Below are 21,951 nucleotides of genomic sequence, written 5' to 3'. Positions count from 1 at the left end.
TTTAATCTCTAAACACAGCCTGACAGTAAGGATAATTGCATACAAGCAACAAGAGACCGTGAACTTGGCATTAAATAAAAAGGAAAGCTTTTATAGGTAGGCTTGAAGTTCCAGAAGAAACTTTTTGGTATAAGCATCCTAATTATCAGGGGTTTGTTGCTGTAGCTGATAAACTTTGTAAGAAAAAGAGGCTTGGGAAACAGTGTTTTTATAAATTGATTTTTTTTTCAGGCTCATGGGAAAAAAAAAGTATCGGTATTTCACCTATATCTGGACAAGACCAAGCAAAAAATTCAAGCTCTTCAACTGGAGACAGCTTGAGGTCAGACAACAGGAACACAAAGAAGGGACAGAACTATGCTTTTGCTGGGGAACAAGAGGAGGAATAAAAGCAAACACCACAAACACTTCAGACCTGGAGGTAAATCGTCTCTCACAGGAAAAAAATGAACACACAAAACCCAGCACTGTTCTGTTTTCAGCGGGCAAGGACAAATGCTGTGTTCCTCTCTGGGATGCCCTGCACCTAACACAGATGTTGACATTTAGGACACTGTTATGGGGGATTTGTTTTGCTCTTTCTGCAACAAGCCCTTGTCTCTAACTGAAGGAGGAGTTATCTCAGTGCCACACGAAGGAGTGATGAGCCATCAGGCAGCAGTGGCTTTCTACTGGTGCAAACGGAAGCTGCCTCTCAACAAATGACCTAAAGGTGAAAGGTCTCATATACTACACTTAATTCCCTAAACAGCCAAGGGAAATTCTGTGGTATTAACTATTATGAAAAATGAGGTTAAAAAATGCATATACATGCTCAGACAGGCACACAATACACATTTTTACACGCCCATATGAGTCGTCTTCTCTGATCAAGAAGCACAGTCCAGCCAGTTCAAAGCTTGCTTCATGTCAGTGTAAATTAGATGGTTTCTGTGTACCATCCAGTACATCATGAGACATCTCTTGGAAAAAAAAAAAATAATCCACAACCCAGGCACTCCTCAATTGACCTAGGCATGCTCAAAGCAACCTTGCAGCTTGAAATTATGGAAGAAAAAGATTTGGCTTCTGTTCAGAAGAATGGGGAGGAAGAAGGAAGGAGAGGGAATTAAGCTAGTTTTCTTATTAAAAGACCTGAAATGCAGTAATTGGGAAGGAAAAGCTAGCTCTTCTCATAAATAACCTAGTTATTACAAGTCTTCTCAAACCAGAGGCTTAGAGGTCCCATATTTTCTTCTCCCACCTCTAGCTCCTCTGTGGCCTCTTGGAGATGGGCACAGATTCAGCAGCCTCTCAGCATGTCCTGGCTCTGTAGCCATTCCTCACTGTTGCTGTCCCCTGTGCAGGACAACATATTTTACACCTGCTGGCCACTCCACTGCTGAACACCTACCAGGGCAACCTCCCCTCCACATTTGTCAGGGTTCAACTCCCAGACGGTTCTACTGCATATGAGATGTATATCTACTATTTTTAACTAAAAAAAAAAAAAAAAGGCAAAATTAGCCATTATTTCCTATTTATTTACCATGGGGTGAAAATGCAAATAGGCGAGCCAGGAAATATTCATTTGAGCCAAGGTGTTTAATGGCGAACTGTAGCTGGGATCATCCCTGGGGCAGCAGAATGTGTGGGCAAGCCACCAATTAACGCCAAAACCAACCAACCAACCAAAAACCCACCCCTCATCATCATGGAATCAGGAGATTCTGCGACAGGCAAAGCAAGTTTGCAGTGGCTGAAGACCTCACTGAGAGCTTGATGGTACACATCTATTTAAAAACATTGAACATGTTATTTACAAGCTACTTCTGAGTCACCCTGGTCTCTGGGGAACATGCATTATATGTTCAAGAAATTGGAGTAGCTCTTTTATTTATGTTTCTTTAAAATGACTGGCAGATGGGGAAAAAACCTTCAGAGAAGTGGCCCCAGGCTGTCATGAAACATGTATTTAACACACCCACAGTAAACTACTAAACACTTCAGAAGGTACAGCTGCTGTAAATATGGAGTAGTTCCTTTTTAAAGTCTGATCTTAGGACTAGTTAATTCAGCACAAATTTGAGATGCTCTGGAGAATCAATTTATAGAGTAATTATTAGCTACATTTTCCATTAACATAATGACAGCATATTCTCTTTGGGCAGAGTCATAATTTTAAGGACCTTTTCAAAATGAATCCCAGTGTTGGTTTTATTTTTAAGTCACAATAATAATGCTTTTTCCCCGCCACATGTGGAAGGACCCCTGTGAGCTGAAATAGAAATCTCAGACTCTTATGCAAGTGAATTCCACACACAGAGAAGTTTTGTCTACGTGAACCAATTTCCAAGACTAAGTCTAAATCTGGAATATCCCAAGAGAAGCACAAGCTTCAATCATCAAAGTCCCAGCAGACATAGAGAATCCAGCCTAAGGTCTGCAACATATTTAATCAATTCACTGTGCTAACACTCTACAGCTTCATAAAATAGCCAATAGTGCAATAACAGGGCCAGAAATTAATTGCACACTGATTGGCGAATTACACGGGAATAACAGGCAGCACTGGTACTTATTGCAGCAGGGTGATGTAGCTGCTGTTGAGACACAACCGCACCTCAGTAACAACAGGTGAGAGACAGACAGTGTGTGTGTCCACACCTAGGGGGAAGAGAGGGGGAAGACGTGTGCAAGTGCTGCTTTCCATTAGAAAAGTAGCACTGGTTTTACTGATAACAGTGTTATCCATATAAATATAAAAACACACATTTATAAATACCAATCCTGCTTATAAACAAGCACGTAAACAGCACAAAGAGGGAGGAATCAGAAATTTAAACTACTAGGCAATGAGAAAATGAATGAAATTAAGGGAAAATTGGGTTGAATAAAAAAATGCCAAGGGAGAGTATCGCAAATATTAGATAATGGGGAAAGCTCTCAGAAGTAAGACAAAAGAACCTCTTGTTTTGCTCTTTTTGGACTAGACTTGATAAATGCTCCAGTGTTGAGTTCTAACAAAGAGACAAGATCACATTCTAGGTCTTTTTGTTCTGTCTTTAACAAGTCTTCATAGTGATACACTGATGAGACCAGATACCAGATTGTTATCTAAATTCAGCTGCTAAATTCAGTGTTAAGACACTAAGTTCAAACCACACGTTGCCACATTTATTTCACAAGTCGAGCCTGAGGATGGATTCCTCCAAGATTAAGCAGCCCATAAGCATCATTCTCTCCCTCTGCAAAGATACTCTAAATGCCAGGGAAACAAAATCACTGTAAGGCTCTGACAGTTCACTCTTCAGGGCACAGACTGCAAACCCATCTCTGCACTAATCGTGCAGACTGAAGAGGAAGCAAACACCTAGCTGCTGTTTGCATAGAGGCTGCTTGTAATTTGATGTAATGTACTGTACAGCAGTCAACACATATTGAAGAGAGAACATACACACTGCAGAGAAGGCAGAGATGTCAGGCTATGCTGACATCTAACATGTTTTAGTTACCCTATTATAGATGTTTTTTTAGTTCATCAAATTACCAATAAATTTATCTGATCTCTAAAAGCTGTGTACTGAGGTATATTAACTACTAAACTGCACAAGCTTTCAGCAAAAAAAGCCATTAAATGAGTGAATTGAGCACAAGTCAGTTTGTGTGTTGGCTACTGGCAACAAGGAACCTCTCCCTGCAGACAGGGAGACTACGAGGAGCATTAGCCTCCTCTAAAGATACTGTTCAGCCCTAATGAATGCCCACAGAAAGCAGAAATCAGGGATGCCGCCTTCCCTGTCATGCTCTTACCCCAGCATGACACTTAATGTCTGAGAAAAACTGAAAAGGAAAAGAGGATGAAAGGTTGGAACTGATTCAGATGATGATTGCAGGTTCATTCCCTTTTCAGTTTGTTCTCATTCAGAAATTTATTACACACACAGGACAGGATCTTCCAAACATCAAAAGCTGTGCCCTCGGAGACCGCCTGGGAGACTGCCACCTGAGAGCAGCATCCACACAGCCCCAGACAAGTAATCTGAGCAACTGGAAGTGATCTGAATGATTAGGATGGATCTTGTCAACCTGTTTCAGAGCACTACACCAGGGATTATTCTTGTGTCCAGAAGATTAAATCAACAGTTTGGTGAACTGGGTGCTTTGCTGTACTGCTCTACTGGCTTGCAACACAAATTGCTTTTCTGGATCATAGATGTTGTAAGTTCAAAGAAGGCATTGGTGGCTTTGTGAGAGGAAGGGTTTGCAGGAAGGGCTGGGGATGGATAGAGAACCAAACAAATTAGATAAAAAATGAAAATGAAATTGTAAAGAAGGTTCAATAAAGGAGATGGGGACAAGAAATTCTTCTGAAAGGGAAACATATTTTTTGAGACCAGTTCATTTCATACTAACTGTTCTTCCTCCAAGCACCCACAGCACCGGCTAGAGCAGTAAGCTGGAAGCTCACAAGACTGACTAGGGGCAAACAAAGCAGCCCTTATACACATGGCAATAGCTCACACACAGCCCCAAGACATTGCACGAGAAAGCAAATGGTGTCAGTGACACCTGCCAGGACATATCAACTCATTTATCAAAGGGTACTGAATCTTTAACTCCCACTGAGAGGGCAGAGGGTTTGGCTGGAGGTAACACCTGAACACAGTTTTTTCAAAGGTAGGCAAGCGATCCTTAGGTCTCATGGATACAGACAAGCCTGGCATCCCAACTCAAGGAATGGATTTCTCATCCCTTTCAACAGAAATCCCTTCACACCTTTACCAGGTGACATCAGTTTGTGCAGCCCCGCAGAGTCTGCTTTAAATTGATGATGAAGATCCAACATGAACATACTGTTCTGGAAGGTTTTTTTTTCAGGATTCTATCACTTTTTTTCTGCAGAATTTTTTATTGAGATAAGTAACTGGCCATAACCCAGAAATGACAATGGACTTGCACGTAGGGGTGACCTTGGTGCACCAAAATGGGAGACAGCTCCAAGAAGGATCAAGGCCAATAAGAATAACAAACAAAAATAACTTTGCCTCCCATTCTTTACACATCCTAAATGCTTTACAAACATGGATTTAACAGGAAGTACAAGGGCAAAAAGAGATTAATTTAAACAAACCAAACAAGATGAATGGCACACACAAAATTACAAGATTTGTGAAGTCAAGCACAGAAAAAGTGCAGTCAACCTTATTAATAAAAAAGGTATGTATTCAATGCATTCCTTTCCCATTTGCACAAATACTCTACAGCTTATGAATACCTCTTGTGCTACTTACTACTCTGAAAAACTACAAGCAGAAAAATGTTGCATATTAATGCACCAACAGCTCATAGTAGTCCACAGCCGCTTAACAAGAGATAACATGGGAGCCAGAGCTTAAGAAAATCCAAACAAAGAAAAGGCATCCTCTACAGCAAGGAGTTTCACTTTATCTTCCAAGATTACCTTCAGCCTTTCTCTGCTGTTTCACACTATTCCAACATGCTGCCCATATTTTTGTTGTACTGTAGCACTGCCCTTAGCTTCTGCCAGGTTAAACTCAGCTAGACTCCAAATAGCAAAAGGAGTCAAACAAATACTTGCTTGGGAAGTAAGTAACAACTACATATTAGTAACAACTAATATGCTAAGTGAAATCCCCTGGCATCTGAAGGGTTCCAGGAAAGACCAACTCTTTCTTACGATACTTTTTAAAGGACGTTTCTACAACTTGGAGAAAGCAGGATAAAGCATACACAGAATCCCTAACAAAAATCCCAATTTTGAGCAGTATACATGTTAACTACTTACAAGCTCCCTCCATCCCCCTCCCTGCTTCTCAGTAACAAATAAATGCAGGAAAAAACATCATCTTGAGCTTCTCAAGTTAAGTGTGTCTAATGTTCTCCCTACAGATTATTAGTCTCTCATTCTTTCTATCCACAAGAACACCACAGTACAAAACCTTGTTCAAAACAGTTGAGAGAAGACACACATTCTATGAAATAATTCAAATTACATGGATGAGATGTGAAATTACTGAAACAAGTCAGAGTTATAAGTTTAACCACTTATAACAAATTAGTCAGGTCTCATTACTTTATTACTTATTGAAGATTAGCCAGTCACATTAGAAACACCGATGCGGAATGGTAAGTCTGTATTGCTCCAACCCTGCAATCATACACAGTCAAATAAGAAACAGTCATTTCAAAGGAGCTTTTTCCTCTCTTCTTCCTGATTACCAAAATATTTCAAGCATTCCAAAACAAAAACATACAAGTGACCCAAGAGACAGAAACACACAACTACAACAAACTATCAGAGATAAAGTGAGGAAGATGGACGGTTTTACCAGTGTAATGATCCTCTGCAAGGAATTTGTTCAATAAAATTTGATTTAAAAAAATCTAACAAGCATGCACCATACCGCAGGCAAGACAAAGCCCACCATCCCTTCTCACACACACAACCCCAGACAAACTGCCAATGAAGGGTGCAGCGGGAAGAATATTCCCAGCAATTAATCCCAGCACTGGTTTAATCCCAGTACACCCACTGTATATAATCAAGTCTGCACTCAAAACAGCAGAATGCTGCCAGTAGCAGCAGTGTGTGGCATTCGCTTAACACAAGTCAGAAGTGCAAATCAAGTGTCAGGCACTACAAAGAAACAGAGAACCAAACAGTGATTCTGACACAGCTGTCACACATGTTCACAGTCCCCCCACATCTCGAGCACTGTGCACACAGTTCCGGTTGACAGCCCTTCAACGATTAAATACGCAAGGAGAAGTTCCAAAAATGACTAGCCAGGATGGTCAAAGCATTTGTGGCAACTACCCCATAACCTTGCTTTGAGCATAGAATGGGTCAGGTAAGAAGGGACCACAGTGGGTCATCTGGTCCCACCTCCCTGTTCAAGCAGGGTCATCCCAGAGCACATGGCACAAGACTGTGTCCAGATGCTCCTTGACTGTTTTCAATAAAGGAGACTCTACAACCTCTTTTCCCATCAGTTCAGTTCTTCCAGTTACTCCTGGACATTCACTTTCAGTCACAGCCAGAGCCAGCACACTGAACTAGATGGATCCTTCCTGTGACACAGAACTGCTACACTCATTGTCTCATTTCTTCCAGTGCTTTTAGTAGAAGCAGGGAAAACCCCAAAAGCTGAAATACTGCAATTATTTCTTCATACATGCCTTTTCCTGTGAAAATTTTAGTAAGAGTAAGTTTCTCAAGATCTGTTTGAAATAAGGTACAGCCATGGTTCACTTCATGCAAAACTAAAAGCAAAGCCTTTTTAGCATTTTTATAGCTTTACTGTTTCACAACACTTTGCCCTCCCATTATAAGCTATTCCATCATATAAATGGAATAACTGAGATAGATGGACTAAATAATTGTTTCAAACTCCCAAAAGAGAAACTGCTATTAGAAAATGAGCAGGTTTTTCCTTCCAATTCTGTGCTCTGTCCAGTAGATTACAGGACTCTTTCAGAGATTACAAAATAAATGGATAATGTATTCACACAATCTGCTGCATTCAAGGGAACTACTGAGTTCAATTCTGGTCGATACATCTCAAAGACAGAGCTGCTAAGGGGAAAGTGCCAAAAGACAAACAAGTAGAATGAGAAACCTGGAAAAAATCATTCACACAAGCAGAGACTGAAAAGGTAAGGACTGCTCAGTTTGATGGGAAGGTAAAAATGGGAACAGAAGTCTACAGATAATTAATAATGAGGAGAATTCCTTTTATCTCTTTCACATAAAGGAAATTAAATGCAAAAAAAAATTTGAAACTGATAACAGAGATTTTTATAGAGTATATAAGTTAAGATGTGGCACACACTGCCACATGATGTTGGAGGCACAGAGCTGAACAGGGCTACAGGAAAAATGCCTTGAGATGCATAGAAGAAAAATGGCACTAATCCAACTTTTAGTGAATAAAAATACTGAATGAAAATAAACTCTTGTGCAGTAGGGCATGTGTCTGCCTCCAATTGACAACATTTAGAAAGACTTCTCAAAGTTGCCCTCCAAAAGTTTTCTTTATGGCTTTGTTTTGGTGATTTTTTTTTCTTCTTCCTTCAAAGCCCTTGCAAACTGACCACTGTCAAAGGAAACAGGACAGTCTCTGTGTTTGTTTCACTGAGTAGCCCTTACGTTGTAAGGAGTATGTTACACAATTACTCTTAGCATCCTACTGGGAAGGTACTGTGTTTTTAACATCAATAGTTCAAAACATCCTTCAAAAACAAGCTTCTAAGTCTCCTACTGCTGAATTCTACTATCATGCAGAAGTGGGGACAAAACCAACCTGGGCACAGCAGAGGAGGAGAGAGGGGAATTCCTGATCCTTAGAAGAAGAAATTTCAGCTTGCTAACTCCACCCTGAGCCATATTCATTCACTCACAGACAAACACCTCTGACCCACCAGTGACCACACTTCAAGTGACCATCTCCTCTTAAAACAGCAAAATTCTATTTCAGAGCTCTTCCCCACCATCCCCTTACTGAGAGCTTTTTTCTAATGTTGACACACACAGATATATAAAAATATCTAAGCCTGAATTGGAAAGCTTTAGCACAGTGGAAGGGAAAATAAATAAATAAATGTCAAGGTCTGCATGCATTCAACAAATAAAAGCAGAATTATATAAAAGCAACAGCTAATAAAAAAGATTGTTCTGTGCTGCATTTTCCATCTTTCCAACCATTACAGGAATAAAATTATCCTCAGAGAAGATCAAAAACCTTTTTCAAAACTAATACAATTAAGCTTTATTACACTGTTTCAAGAACATTTCTCTCCTTTTCCTTCTAGGCCCCACCACCTCCCACTCCAATGCAGACTAACGGTTGGAGGCATTCTTCTATTTTATTACCAGCAAAATGCTAGTCTTTAAGGGTCAGAAACCATCCAGTGCTTCAAGAGAGGAAAGAAAACCTATTGTGTTTATCTACGTGCTTTTGTACACATAACAACTAGAAGATAGTTTCTCTGTAGCTCTGCAGTTTGAAGAAGACTATATACAGCCCACGTTCCCCCAGGAAGATCCCGCACTAAAATATTTGTCATGTTGTTTATAAAGGTGTCCCTGTAGCAAAGGACACGGACTTGAAAACACAAACTACAACAAATGATTTCAAAAAGAGGACAATGAAACCTGGACACAAACTTCTCCCCACTCCATTGCCCATAAAGGGCAGACACACAGATTTTCCCTGTAATTTCCACTTCATGAAACCAGATCTGGAGAGAAGAACATAATAGAAGCAAACAGCATGGGACCAAGAAATTGCAAAAATTCCCTTTGCGTATGAACATATGGACAACTGTGATAATTAAAACGATAGCTGCTAGATTGTTTGCAATTTCACTGAACAATCCCCATTATCTAGAAATAGAATTCAAAATACAAAAGCAAGACTGAACGGTAGTTTTAATAGTTTATTTTTAATGAATTGTACAAATTAAAGCGTTGCAAAATTGTATCATGTGAATTTGCTCATAGGCATGTTTTACCACTGATGGCTCAAAAAAATGCAGCATGGACAGTCATACAGCAGGAGGGAATGAAAAGAGCCAACAGCTTCCTACCAGTTCTATAATCTACAATTTTCCCATGTTCCATACTCACCATCCTGTTACATGTTGGTAGTAAAACGGATTGATTTCTCTGTCCCTTTACAACCCACCCTTTTCATTGTTTGCAGTTCTTTTTAGTCACACAACATAACTACAAGCTGAATGTATGCAACTCCCTGTCAGGAGGTCTAATTGCTTCAAATTGGAGAAGATTATTCTCCACATTTATTAAAAAATAAAGACTACTTATAACATTATTTCATTTTGCCAGGAAGTGAAGAACACATTAATTCGTAAGGAACAGCATGGCTGCTCCTATTTTTATGGCATCAATTTTTAAAAACTCATCATGGTAAACAATTAAACGGAGAAGCAAATCCCACATTTAGGGGAGAGATTCAAATCCCTAAATGGATTTTCAAAGGTCATTTCAGGCTTAAAAGATGCTTGACAGTGTCTCTTTAAATCATGTTCATTTCAAAGGCTTATCCAGCAAGAAGCAGGCAGTGTACTGCAGCACCACTCTTTGAACCGTTTGGCTCCCCAGAGAAAAATTAATAATACAACTTTAATTCATACTTATAACAAAATTTATGTTGTCGTGGTTGATTTTTTTCTTTAATTGAGGAAAGGATTTTTAACAAAAGGAATAAAAAACAGGGCACGTGTTTTCTTTAATTTAGCTTTCACCTAAATCCCATGGTGAAGAAAAAATAGAGTTTGAACTAACAGAAATCTTTTTTAAAAAATCATCCAGTTAAAAAAACCTTTATCGTTCAAATGGAAATTGCTCAAAAGATTTGTATAGGTTTTTCACCACTTGCATAAGGGGTAGGGGGCAGGTAAGATACTGTCAGTAGAGTTCCAGCTTGCAGAACAACACATCTTGGTTCTCTAGCCTTTGGATCCACACAGATCTGTGTCCTAATCCTGCAGGGGCCAGAAATAAAGACAACTCAGCCTTACCTTCTTCTCAATGCGGGCCAACTGCTCTTTATAGAAGAGCTCTTGTCGCTTCAACTCAGCCTCCCTGCCTTGCAGCTCCACAGCCTGGGAAGGACAACACCACAGCATCAGTAGAAGAAGAAATTAAAAATAAACAATGTAGTGCAAGGAAAGCACAGGAGATGCAGACTGGAAGGAACTAAAAAAAAAAAAAAAAATCACTGCTCAGGACTCATGCATGGCATCCCCTTCAGTGGAACTACAAACCTTAAGAATTGCAGCTCATTTTGGGTTATCCCCTGACATTCGAAATGCTCTTATTAGCATCATACTCAAACTCAGACCCTTGGTTTCACGCTTCTTACTAAATCAATGCATATAATCATAGAAGGGTGACACTTTTCCTTTCCCTTTTTCAGAACCCCAACTTATCCATGTCTACTTTTCCATGAATCGTAACAGTCATAACTCAAATGCTCTTTACCTTGCCTTAAAAAAAAAAAAACAAAACAAATCCCCTCAAATCCATCTCTTTATAAATCCTTGCCCCTTGGGAATGTCCATAAGCTTCTAAGGATTAAATACTTCCCTACAACAGACATACATAGGAGTATCCAGATAATTACGTACTCTCTCCACAGGTCCTCTATGCATTCCCCATCAGCACCCTCCAAGTTCTTCTGGCTGGTGCTGCAGACTCAGTAGGGAGATGGCTGTCAGACAATTTCTCTATCTTCCAAATTATAAGCATGACACTATCAAAACAGTAAATCTGGCATTCATCAGCTAAACAGTGCTCAATTACAAAGTCTGTGTAAGCACAGCAACAGCTGTAGCCTTCTAGCTCCTTAAAGCCAGCACCACTTCATTATATTCCCACCCCTAAACTGAACTAGCATTAAGAAAACATGACATTGATGGAACCGAATCAAATTTTTTAAGTTTAAAAATAACAAGCAACAATAGTAAGAAAAGATGGCAGTTGTTCTTCATCCCCCATCCCACCTCAAAATCTCTGGGGTCACGGAAGTTAACAGCAGGCAGATGACCTTTCAAAACCAGAATGATTAGCCTGCTTAACATGGACAAAAACCCTGCCAGTCCATAGCATCCCAGAAACACTCTCTTAACTTCTAATGATGGCACAACCACAGAAAATGCTGGTCCAACATGATTAAGCAGCTGGGACAGAGATATCCCCATGGGCTCAGGCCTGTCATTTTTCAGCCAAAAGCCATTGCTAATGAGAAAAATTACATCTGAAAACAAGTTGTTGCTCATGTCCTTCTTTCTGCTCCCCTGCTGATGGAAATACAGTGGTATAATAGGGCTTAGAAGAGATTTTAATCTAGACAGTGAGGGTGGTTGATAAACAAGCAAGAAAAGGAATATATGAAATAGGAAGGTTGTAGGAGTGTGGTTGTGATGTGCATTTCTTTGTTTGTTTTTAAAGAAAAAGAAATACTTTGGTTGCCATGTTTGCTCTCCCAGAAAACAGGACTAGGATAAAGCACAAGCAGTAGAGACTCATATCTAAATCTCCTCTCTCTCGAAGGCACTTGATTAAAAGCAAAGTCTCTGGCTTTGCTTTAACCTGTAACTGCTACACTATACTTCCCACCTGCTAACCAGCTGGAATAGGATGGGGACAGGCACGAGAATGAGCTGCCCCACACATGCAGCCTGACAAAAGAGGTATCACAGCAACAATAGGGGCACCGATGAGTATTTGTAAGTGCCAGAACTATAACCATTTTCTGGTAAGAAAACCTTAGCTTAGAACCAGTCTTCTACACAGAAAGGACTAAGCAATTTCAAACAAAATGAAACAGATGTAAGAAGGTGAGGTGGTCTGGTAGATGACCAAAGGACCCCGATTCTCCTACAGGTTTTCTGCATAACACCCATAAAATCAGATTATTCCACAAGTGACTGGTATTTCCTTAAGGGGAAAATAAGTAAGGAAGAGAAAGAAGAGTAAGACAGTAGTGACCCCTTTGTATGATTTAGATGGAAGGTGCATCATACGATGGAAGAAAGAAAGGAAAAAAGAAAAAAAAAAGTCAAATAATGAATTCTTATAAACTCAAGGAAGCTTCTGTTTAACCTAAATAATAATGTATCAGTGCTAGTCTCCAGGGAGAGTGGATATTCTGGAAGTACAAATTCAATACATGTAACACTACTGGTGTGCAAGAGACTTTATTCTGTTTCTGGCGAGACATGGATCACACACCCACACACTCACCCAACTTTCCAACCTGTGAGCTTGCCTGACATCATTCACCAAGAAATCCAGCACATTTATCCCTATTCCCTCTGGAAGAGAACACAAACCAAATACCTAATCTCTCAAGTAGGGTGCTGAGATGCTGACACATTAGGGGTGTGCTGCTCTGCACAATGAAGACCCATGGACTGCCAAGCTGGCCTCACTGGAGTTGGCAGTCAATAATGCTTCCACACCCATGTACCCTGCAGCAGACAGACATTCTGTTGGTCACTTCCCCAGGGTCTTGCAAAACTGTGGTCAAAGAACCAACTGCATCTCCCAACTGCAGACTATAGCCTCAGAGTACTCCCCATTCTTCCCCCTACGTAATTTCTCCCATATTATGCCCCACTGTCCTACTTATCACCCATAATGTATGATGATGAATTAGGGGTTACAGAGAAACCTTGTACTTGCAACACAAACATATTTTCAATGCCTTGCTTGTTTTCAAGAGCTGCTGCTGTTTCAGTGCATTGAAGTATGCAAAGAAACACTCTATTTGTGACAGATCTGCTTCAAAGTTGCTTTCTGTTTCCCTCCATCCCCAGCTGTTATTACTAAAAACTTTAGTACGCTTCATGATGATGTTTGAAGTACAAACGGTATAGCAGAGCATGTGTCATCTGAAATATTCACTGTTCCAAACTGGGTTAGGCAACTAGGGACATTTTGAATGAATATAGGATATTTATTAAGAGTTCCCCTAGTCCTGCTGCTTATTCCCTACCTGAAGTCAGAAGCCTGTGATGTTCCAGACAGAACTGGCTGCTATGGAGATGATTACAATCACAGAGGGGATTGAGATTGCAAGTGCCAAACAAAGCATCAATAAACTTTTTGAAAAAAGGCCTTTAGAACTAAAAAAGGAAGGAGAAGCGAAAACATGCATGATAACACAGTGATTCGAAAATCAGATATCAGAAAGCTGCATTTCACTTCCAAGCTGCACAACAACACTGGAGCTTGAACATACTGTGCAAGAGGTGACCAAAGCCCAGAGATGACACCTAAGATATACAGAACATAAGATAGTGTGATATCCAAGAAGTATGAACACAGAAACAAAACAAAGACAGGGAAGAAAGAGCATACTCAGCTACAGAACACAGGAATGCACCTAAACTTAGAAAAGGGGATGTACTTATAAAAGAACATGTATGCAATTAGCCATTGCCCTCTGTAAAAAAGCTAGGTATAAGATGTATTCAAGAAATGCACAAGAATCCCGTGTGATGGTGTCAGAATTTACAAGGATTGCATTTTTACAAAAGGACAGCGAAGGCATACTACTGACATGCTACAGCTCCCACAGGCATGGATGCATGGGCTGGTTGGATGTTCTTTCAGATTTTTCCTCTGCTTTATCTTCACATTTTTTCTGCAGCCTAAGGTTTTTCAGGTTATCTCAGTGTTGCTCTGAACAGTGACAAAGAGCCAGGGCAGATTTATGCGATTTTCTGCCTCCTTCCCTCCCTTTATCAAGTAACCTATTTAGAAACAAACAGTGCAAGCACATTTCTAAAGCTATACATTATATATTGACTGACCTAAAGGATTCAAGCACTGGCCTGCTAGCTGACAGACAGGCCAAAAGAAATATTTTACAAGCTTCTAATTGAGGTAATGAAATATTATTGTTTCATTCTCTACGAACAAAACCAGACACTCTTAGCCTTGTCCTGAACTGACACCAACATGCCACACATCAGACTGTACAACTGATCCAGAGCTGGGCTTCATTCTAGCTATAGCCATTCCCAAATTAGCTTTGGCTTTGTTGCACCCCCCCAAATATCACCAGATTTTTTTTTTTTTATTATTATTATTATTATTATTATTATTTTTAATCACACCTCATCACCTTGTTAAACATGAAAACTAGGGCAGAAATCTGTTTGGGAAAAAAAAAAAAAAAAAAAAAAAAAAAGAGCTTATTGGCAGGGTCAGACATCAGATGATAGTAGGGAACGTGGCACACAGGAATAAAGTGCAGTGTTAGCACAGCCCACAGCTGACAGCTATCATCGGGCTGTCTCTCTCCTCAATACTGTTTGGGTTCTGGGATTTGGAAAGAGGGTATGGAGAAGACTCTACTGGAGAACAAAAACCCCAAAAACTCACTCTCTGCAAAGGGCAACTCAAGCTAGAACGAAAGGTCCAAGCCTCAGCCTTTAAAGTACTTCCTAAAAGGCAAGTCACAGCACCTGGCAAGATTACTGCAAATATATTTATCTTCTTGGCAAAGCACTTCTACCACTCACAGACAAACTAGCAAGATGATGCCTAGATAATCAGTCAGAAGCAATCCAGGGAAATAAGCTAAAAGGATATACAAAAGGATCTCAAGTCTATCAAGTGTCTAGTTTCTACATCATCCTGTCTTTGCTGAGAGGAGTTATCAGCCTCCCCCAAAGGTACACAGTTACATCTCTGCAGCAGCACAGCAGAGATGTTTTGGCTGGGCATCTCAGCTTGCCACACCTCACAACTGCAAATTCTAATACCTCGTGCTTTTCCAAGTCTCTTCCAGTCCTGGTAGCAGTCCAGGTGGCAGGGGAGAATACAAATGTTATTAAGGACTCCAAGATGAGAAGAAGGAGTTGACAGCAATTCACCAAAGAATAGAGCAAACTCCAAAATTAGCTAGCTGGTATGTTCCTGGCCAAGTCTAAAGGGAATGGCAGAGCCGAAAGGGCAACACTGACATAGCAAGAGGCAATTTGTGTACTTCATGCCCAAGACTGAGTAGCAGAACTTTACAGGGAGGCTTGTACCAAGCAAGTAGCCATGGGGGAGCCTTGACTCAACCTCCATTGGCATCAGCAGAAATATCACCATTACCGTGGAGCAGTCTGCAGTCGCTATTCCAGACGCGAGGCCTACAAAATCACTGGGCTTTTTGTCATACCTTTCATTCTATTGAAGGCAGGTGACCAGGTTCTATTTTCACAACCAGATGCAACACATGGCCTTAAAAAGCAATACTGGTATAACCTTCACTTCCTCCTGTTTCTGCTACGCTCTTAGCCAACAATACATATCACCAGATCAAGTTTGGTTTAGGCAGCTGTAAGCTACACAAAAGACCAGTGAAAATCTTTATGCAGGAAATAATATGCAATTTTCTAGCTGAACACCTTTTAAAATATGACAGAAAATAAAATCCTGCATCTGTGCTCAGCAATAACACTCTGTACACACAGTAACAACATGACACTTGGACTAAGCAAGATCCAGACAAAAAAGAGAGCTTACCCAGGCATCCAAATCCACAGGCTTGGAATAAAGAGAGCACAAGACAGAAAGGAAGGGAAAGAGAAGAGAAAGAGAAATCAGTAATTTTTGGAGGCTGCCTGCTGCTGTACAATATAGCTTTTAGGATGACAAGTTTAGAAAAGTTACTTCAAAATGACAAGCATCTTAAGCAATGCATTGCTGTCCCCTGTTGGGAACTGTGCTGTTAAAGCAAAACAAAAGCACATGCATCCCCTAGAACAAAACCAGAGCAAAGTTCCTACAGCCTGCTGCAGGACCCCCATTTAGGGTGGGAGCTAAGCAAAGGCAGCTGGGAAACAGCTAGTTCTAGGGAGCCATGCAAGGTGCTGCATAGTGTGAATACACAACATGCACCAGTGAATGTGGCAGTTCTGGGCAGACTTACAAGGAGGTGGTCAACAACTGTGCAGCTTCCAATTATGTGCCAAGAACAAGTAATCTTTTAAAGGTCATTTTTGAATGCACAAGCTGACCTACGTAGCAAGTCATCCTCTTCCATGGACAATTACAAAGAGTGTTTCCTAACAGAATGCCAGTTGACTGATCAGGTTCCAAACCAGATTCTCCTTCATACGCAACTGAAAACCGCTTGAGTGCACATTCCAAACCTCTGTCAAAGCCAAGCTGCCTCCACCTGCTCCTTCTTTTGTCCACAAGCCTACTTAAGTGTGCAGACAAACAGATGAAGCAGGCTGCAGTATTGCCTCTTCTTTACTTGTTACTGCTTTTTACTTGCACAGTAACCCAGCAGCAGCAAAGCAAGTACAAGACTATAAACATTTCGTGCCCATAACCACCTCCTTTTGAAGTCAAGGCACTCATGAGGCAGGCAAGGCTCTCATTTGCTGTCATGGGCTGCAAGTCTTCCCTGCCTCTCGGGGCTACCTTCAATCAGCAGCACATTGGCTAAGCAGGAACTTCAGAACGACTGGCCTTTTTTCATTATGATTATTTATTTGAGGGGAGTTGACTGGGCACAAGGAACTTCCCTCTTGGTCATAGCTCACTGTCAGAGGGAGCACATGGTGGAGGGTGATATTTTTATGGGATTCGCCATCATTTTAATGGCAGAGAGTGACTACTTCAGGTAACTGAGGGATGATGAGTTATCAGGTATGTGAGTCATCCATCCTCATCCTTTGCACTAGTTCAGAGGGTTTGAAATGAGCATCTACGTTTTAACTGAGGGAAACCAATTCCTCCCTTTCTGCAGACAGTTTTGACAAAGGAGCATCAAGTCCTTGGCCAAACAAACCAATGCACAACAGGTGTTTACTGGTCATCACTGACCAATCTTGACAGAAGCCTGATTTGAATAGCATTTTTCTTCCTGGTGATTTTTACAGTCAGGACAGATGCACTTAATTTTGTTTTTACATTTTAGGAATTGCAAGTGTGTCCATCCTCAGCAGATGGACAGGAGGAATGCAGCACTCTTCATGGTGCCTGCTATCATTTCAGCAAGTAGGTCATGCACACCACTAACTCTTTACTGGATGTACATCTGCCATCCCTGGGTGCCTGAGCCATGAACTGACACATTCCTGGTGGACAAACGATTGCAAAAGGTACTAACTCAGTGGCACTGGACAGGGGCTGAGAAGAGAGAGCAAAGAGAAGGAACCAGCCCTGTCACCAATATGTGCCCCGTAAGATACAATGCACAGCAGCAGAATTAGGGTTTTACAGAATATAACACTAATCACAGAGCATCTCTTTTGCAGGTACTGCCAAGGCCTCTAATCCTGTCAACCTTTATGAAAGGGAAAAATTATTACTCCAAGAATAGGAATAGATATACTCCACTGAATGGAAACAGGAAAATTAGAACATGTAGTAGTACATACTACTGCATTGGGGGGGGGGGGGGAACAAACAAACAAAAACCCTGACTAAATAAAATACACTAATAAATAAATAATACACTAATAATACAAAAAGGAAAACTCAAGAGGGCTACTGGCTTAAGTTTTCCTAACTTCTAAGAATGTGCCAAGGTCTCTTTGCAGACCTGCATTTACTGGATAACAAGAGACTCAGCCTGTCCATTAATGTTTTTGAAGTTTAAGCAATCCGTTTCAGAAATGAGCAGTATCTGGTTTCCTAGCTCCCTAAGTGAGCTTCACTTCCAGCTCTCAGATGGCAGCTTATGAGTTTAATAATTCTAGCCCTGGGATACAAGTCATCTTTCAACACCCTTGGTCAATACTTCTGATACTTCTGAATGCTTCTGCTGAAAAGGTTTTTTTCTCTCCCAGGTAATCCACTGGACAGCAACCACAGGAACCAGAATCAATACTGGACTTAACTGTTAGAGGTCAAAACCTAGTCAACCCTAACTGTATCAGAAGCAAAAAGATACTGAAACAGGATCTCAGGCCAAACCAGCCCCTGTCCCAGGGATTCGTACAGACACTTGGAGAAAACTCTGGTTGGATATGGGAACTACGCGAGTAATGCATCTGTGCTTCTGAAAATTTCACACTAGAGCATTGATTATGCAGGCAGGGGATGCCTTCCCACATACTTCCAATGGAATCAAGAAAATGGTGCCAAAATGTATTTCACTCATAAGGGCAACTGCTAGCAGCTTTTCCCAGACTCACTACACTACATCACCCTTACACATCGTGCACACCACTCAAGACTGTCACGCTCTGGGGAAATGTAAAAATGGCAGTGAGCAATTAAAACACAGTTCTGTGATTGGCGGCAAGGGAGCAAGGATCAGCACAGGACAGCGGCCTTTGGAAGTACAATGCCTTTGTTACCTGACTGGAACCAGCTTCCCTCTTAAAGTCCATTTCTTTGCCGTAGTCAATAACTCTGTCACAGAACAGATTTCACTGCAGTGTGACCAACAAGTCAGGGATCCAGACTGCTAGCTTGGTAGAGATCTCCTACTTAAGAACTCAGAGTATCTTTAAGGGCACTGCCAGCTTTGGGAGCTGAAAATCAGGAGATGCAAGAAATGAGAGGCAGCAGGTCTCTCTCAAAACCCAAGACAGCTGTTGGTAACAACTTTTGCACCCATGTCAGTATCCGAAGAACTCTGCAGCACATATTCCAACATCTTGATGGCCAGACTTCATCACTGAATGAGCAAAGAGTCATTTCCTCTTAAAGCAATAATACAGCTCTAAATTTATCACAGTCCACAATGATATAAATTCAAGATTTTAAAGAATATATCTAGACATTCGGTATCCACTCCAGACTCTTCAACTCTTCAAGTTTAGTGAAAAATCGAAGCAGTATCAATATTAAATGTAATGAGAGTGAGATGTAACCAACTGACAACGGAGAGGGAGAAAGAAGAACCGATGAACAGCAATCAATTTTGAGGAAAGGCTGTGATGAAATTGCTTAACTCTAATGCATAAAGACCATATGCAATTCTATAAACATGAAGATGGGAAGCAGACAAAAAACCTATGCCCTTTTATGATTTAGGGATAATTGCATCCTAATACTTATGGCATAGCTACAAATAGGTTTGCAATGGTGACCATTCCTGGTTTTCATTTAAAACAAAATTAAGAGAAACCTATGTTATAAAATCCAAAGTAAACCGCTTGCTTTAATACTCCAGCCCATTTCCACATTCTCCTTTTCCCACCACCACTTCTATACATGCATATATACAGTTTTCATTCTGTAGGCTGCCAATAGACAAGGCATTCATAGTTTTAGAAATCTTGCAGACCATAGCTTCTCTAGAGATGTATGCTCACGATGCTTATTTCTGATAGTAGGTGAGTCAACAACTCACTCTAAATTTTTATGTTCTTGCTTAAATTCCTACTCTGCCTATTAGACTTAAGAACCTCCAAGTCCCTGATCAATTTAGAACAAGAAAAACAAACCAACAACCAAAACTTCAAGAAAGAGCATAATAAATTTCTGTATTAATTATGACCTTCTATCCCAGAATATATTTCAGACTGAGCCAATGAGGTATTTCTCATAAAGCTAGAAACAAAGGCCACTCAACTCTTCTTGGATTATTTCTAGCTCATAATCATTAATGCAGACTCGCATTACACTAGCCCAAGGGTGGCATATGGCTTTCTAGGATAGGACAGACGGGGGAAAATAACAGTTATGCATGCCTACATCCCAATCTCATTGCTGCGCCTGCATATGGGGACAGAGCTCTCTCTTGCCAGATTCCTAAATACCAAATATATTAGCTTCTGAGTCAAACATAGTACCTCACACACAACCACTGTTTTGGGGGGAAAAAAAAAAAAAATCAAAAAAAAAATCAAGATGACATTCATAATCAACTCATGTGTCTCCAAGCAGTAAAAATTATGAACCCTGTGTGTTCAGCAAGAATTCCCTTCCCACATTCACTCTCAGACACAACACACCATTTTTACCTGCCCCTGAACAAACCAGACATTTATAGGCACCAGCTAATGGATACTAGGCTAGCATAGTAAAACAAATACAAATTTCCTGCCACCAGATTAGAAACCTACATTTTTAATTTAAAAGTTATTATCTCAAATACTATACAGTTTAAAAGAAATGTAGTTGACTTTGGAGCTGCTTTTTAATACAGAGAGACTGTCATAATTACATACTTGAGTAAGAAAATTCTTGAAAGCCTTCAGCCATGGTCATGCATCCTCTATCTATGAATTCTATGGCAGGTGGAGAATCAGGTGCACTTTCAAACAACACAGCTTGTTTCTATCCCTTTGACAGCCTTGTAAATTTTCCTCTTTCCCCTGCTCTTTCACTCCAGACATACACAAAGCACACTTTACTCAGCATTTCAGGGTCAGTATCATTCTGGGGGCAGATTCCAAGCTACCAACTTGCCAAGGTGCATGTGGGAAAGATATACAGTAATTAACATTTAATATAAATCATGTGGATTCCAAAGCCTTAATGGAAGAACCACATAAAGCATAGGGGACTCAAAAATAAATGGTCTGGGGTAGTCCAAATACATAATCACACTTGTAGTAAGGTGTTAGCTATGAAGTAAAAACTCATGGAAAGAATAATCAGAGACTACCCAGGAAATTAAAAGCACAGACGTGAGGAACTTGATATCTCAATCTCGCTTATTTCTCCAATCACTTAAGATACTCAGGCAGTCAGCACTAAATTTCCCTACAACCAATTCTGCACAGGTACCTCCATCTTCACCTGCAGCATTCTCCTACATCCTAGGCCACAGTCAGTGTTATGAAAAGGCTGCCAATTAAGTTGTGGTTTTCAGCTACAGACAAAACGTCCACTAGAGACTCTCATTCTTGCTTCCAAAGTACTTGCAACCCACTGTGTGTTTTAGGAAGAGAATATACTAGCTCTCAAATACACGCACTCTCAGCTCCTCTCAAGGCTGCAATAAGAGAAAACGCTGCAAGGCTGCATCTTCTAATGAAGTCCGAGTATATTGTAATATATGCCACAACAAGGATTTCAGGCTATTGTAAAACTGCATTCTTTATTTTAACATTGTAATCTCCAGGGCATGACTGTATCAAGAGCAAGTCACAAATCTATGTCACTGCCAGCAAAATTTTGATTTCCATTTGACAGGATAATTTGCAAAGAGCAGTTTTCCCAATGTGCAAATGCCTAATGTTTCTAAAAACTGCAAGAATTTAAAGCTGATTCAAGGACTATTTACTGGGCAATGCAACACACTCTTGCTTAAGACAGAAGGCTTGGAAAACTCAGGGTAGGAGGAGAGCATTTTCTCTTCCAATGAAGGAGCAGTACCTGGAAGTGTATCAACAAGTATCACAAACCAGGTCTTGGGGTTGTCGAGAAGGTGGCATAATTGGGTGCAGCAGGAAGAGTTAAGCAGTTTGAGAAACTTTCCTTAAGAGAAGAAAACATTTTGCTGGCAG

At 40.5% G+C, this 21,951-nt stretch overlaps 1 protein-coding gene across 2 annotated transcripts in view; it reads right to left on the bottom strand.

The window, feature by feature from the left end:
* CHCHD6 (coiled-coil-helix-coiled-coil-helix domain containing 6) overlaps positions 1 to 21,951 on the bottom strand; it is a 116,314-nt gene that overhangs the window by 66,830 nt on the left and 27,533 nt on the right. Inside the window, exons 5-6 of one of the 2 annotated variants that reach the window (XM_040076726.1) lie at positions 16,055 to 16,075; positions 10,546 to 10,629 (exon numbers count right to left, since the gene is read on the bottom strand). In XM_040076726.1, coding sequence (XP_039932660.1) covers positions 10,546 to 10,629; positions 16,055 to 16,075 — 105 coding nt within the window. The remainder of the gene's footprint in view (positions 1 to 10,545; positions 10,630 to 16,054; positions 16,076 to 21,951) is intronic. The other variant, XM_040076727.2, reaches the window with a different exon arrangement.

The sequence above is a fragment of the Hirundo rustica genome, chromosome 12, assembly GCF_015227805.2.
Source record: "Hirundo rustica isolate bHirRus1 chromosome 12, bHirRus1.pri.v3, whole genome shotgun sequence".
Lineage (NCBI taxonomy): Eukaryota > Metazoa > Chordata > Aves > Passeriformes > Hirundinidae > Hirundo > Hirundo rustica.
The sequence above is the reverse complement of the archived record's forward strand: the minus strand, read 5'-3'. Positions and strand labels throughout refer to the sequence as shown.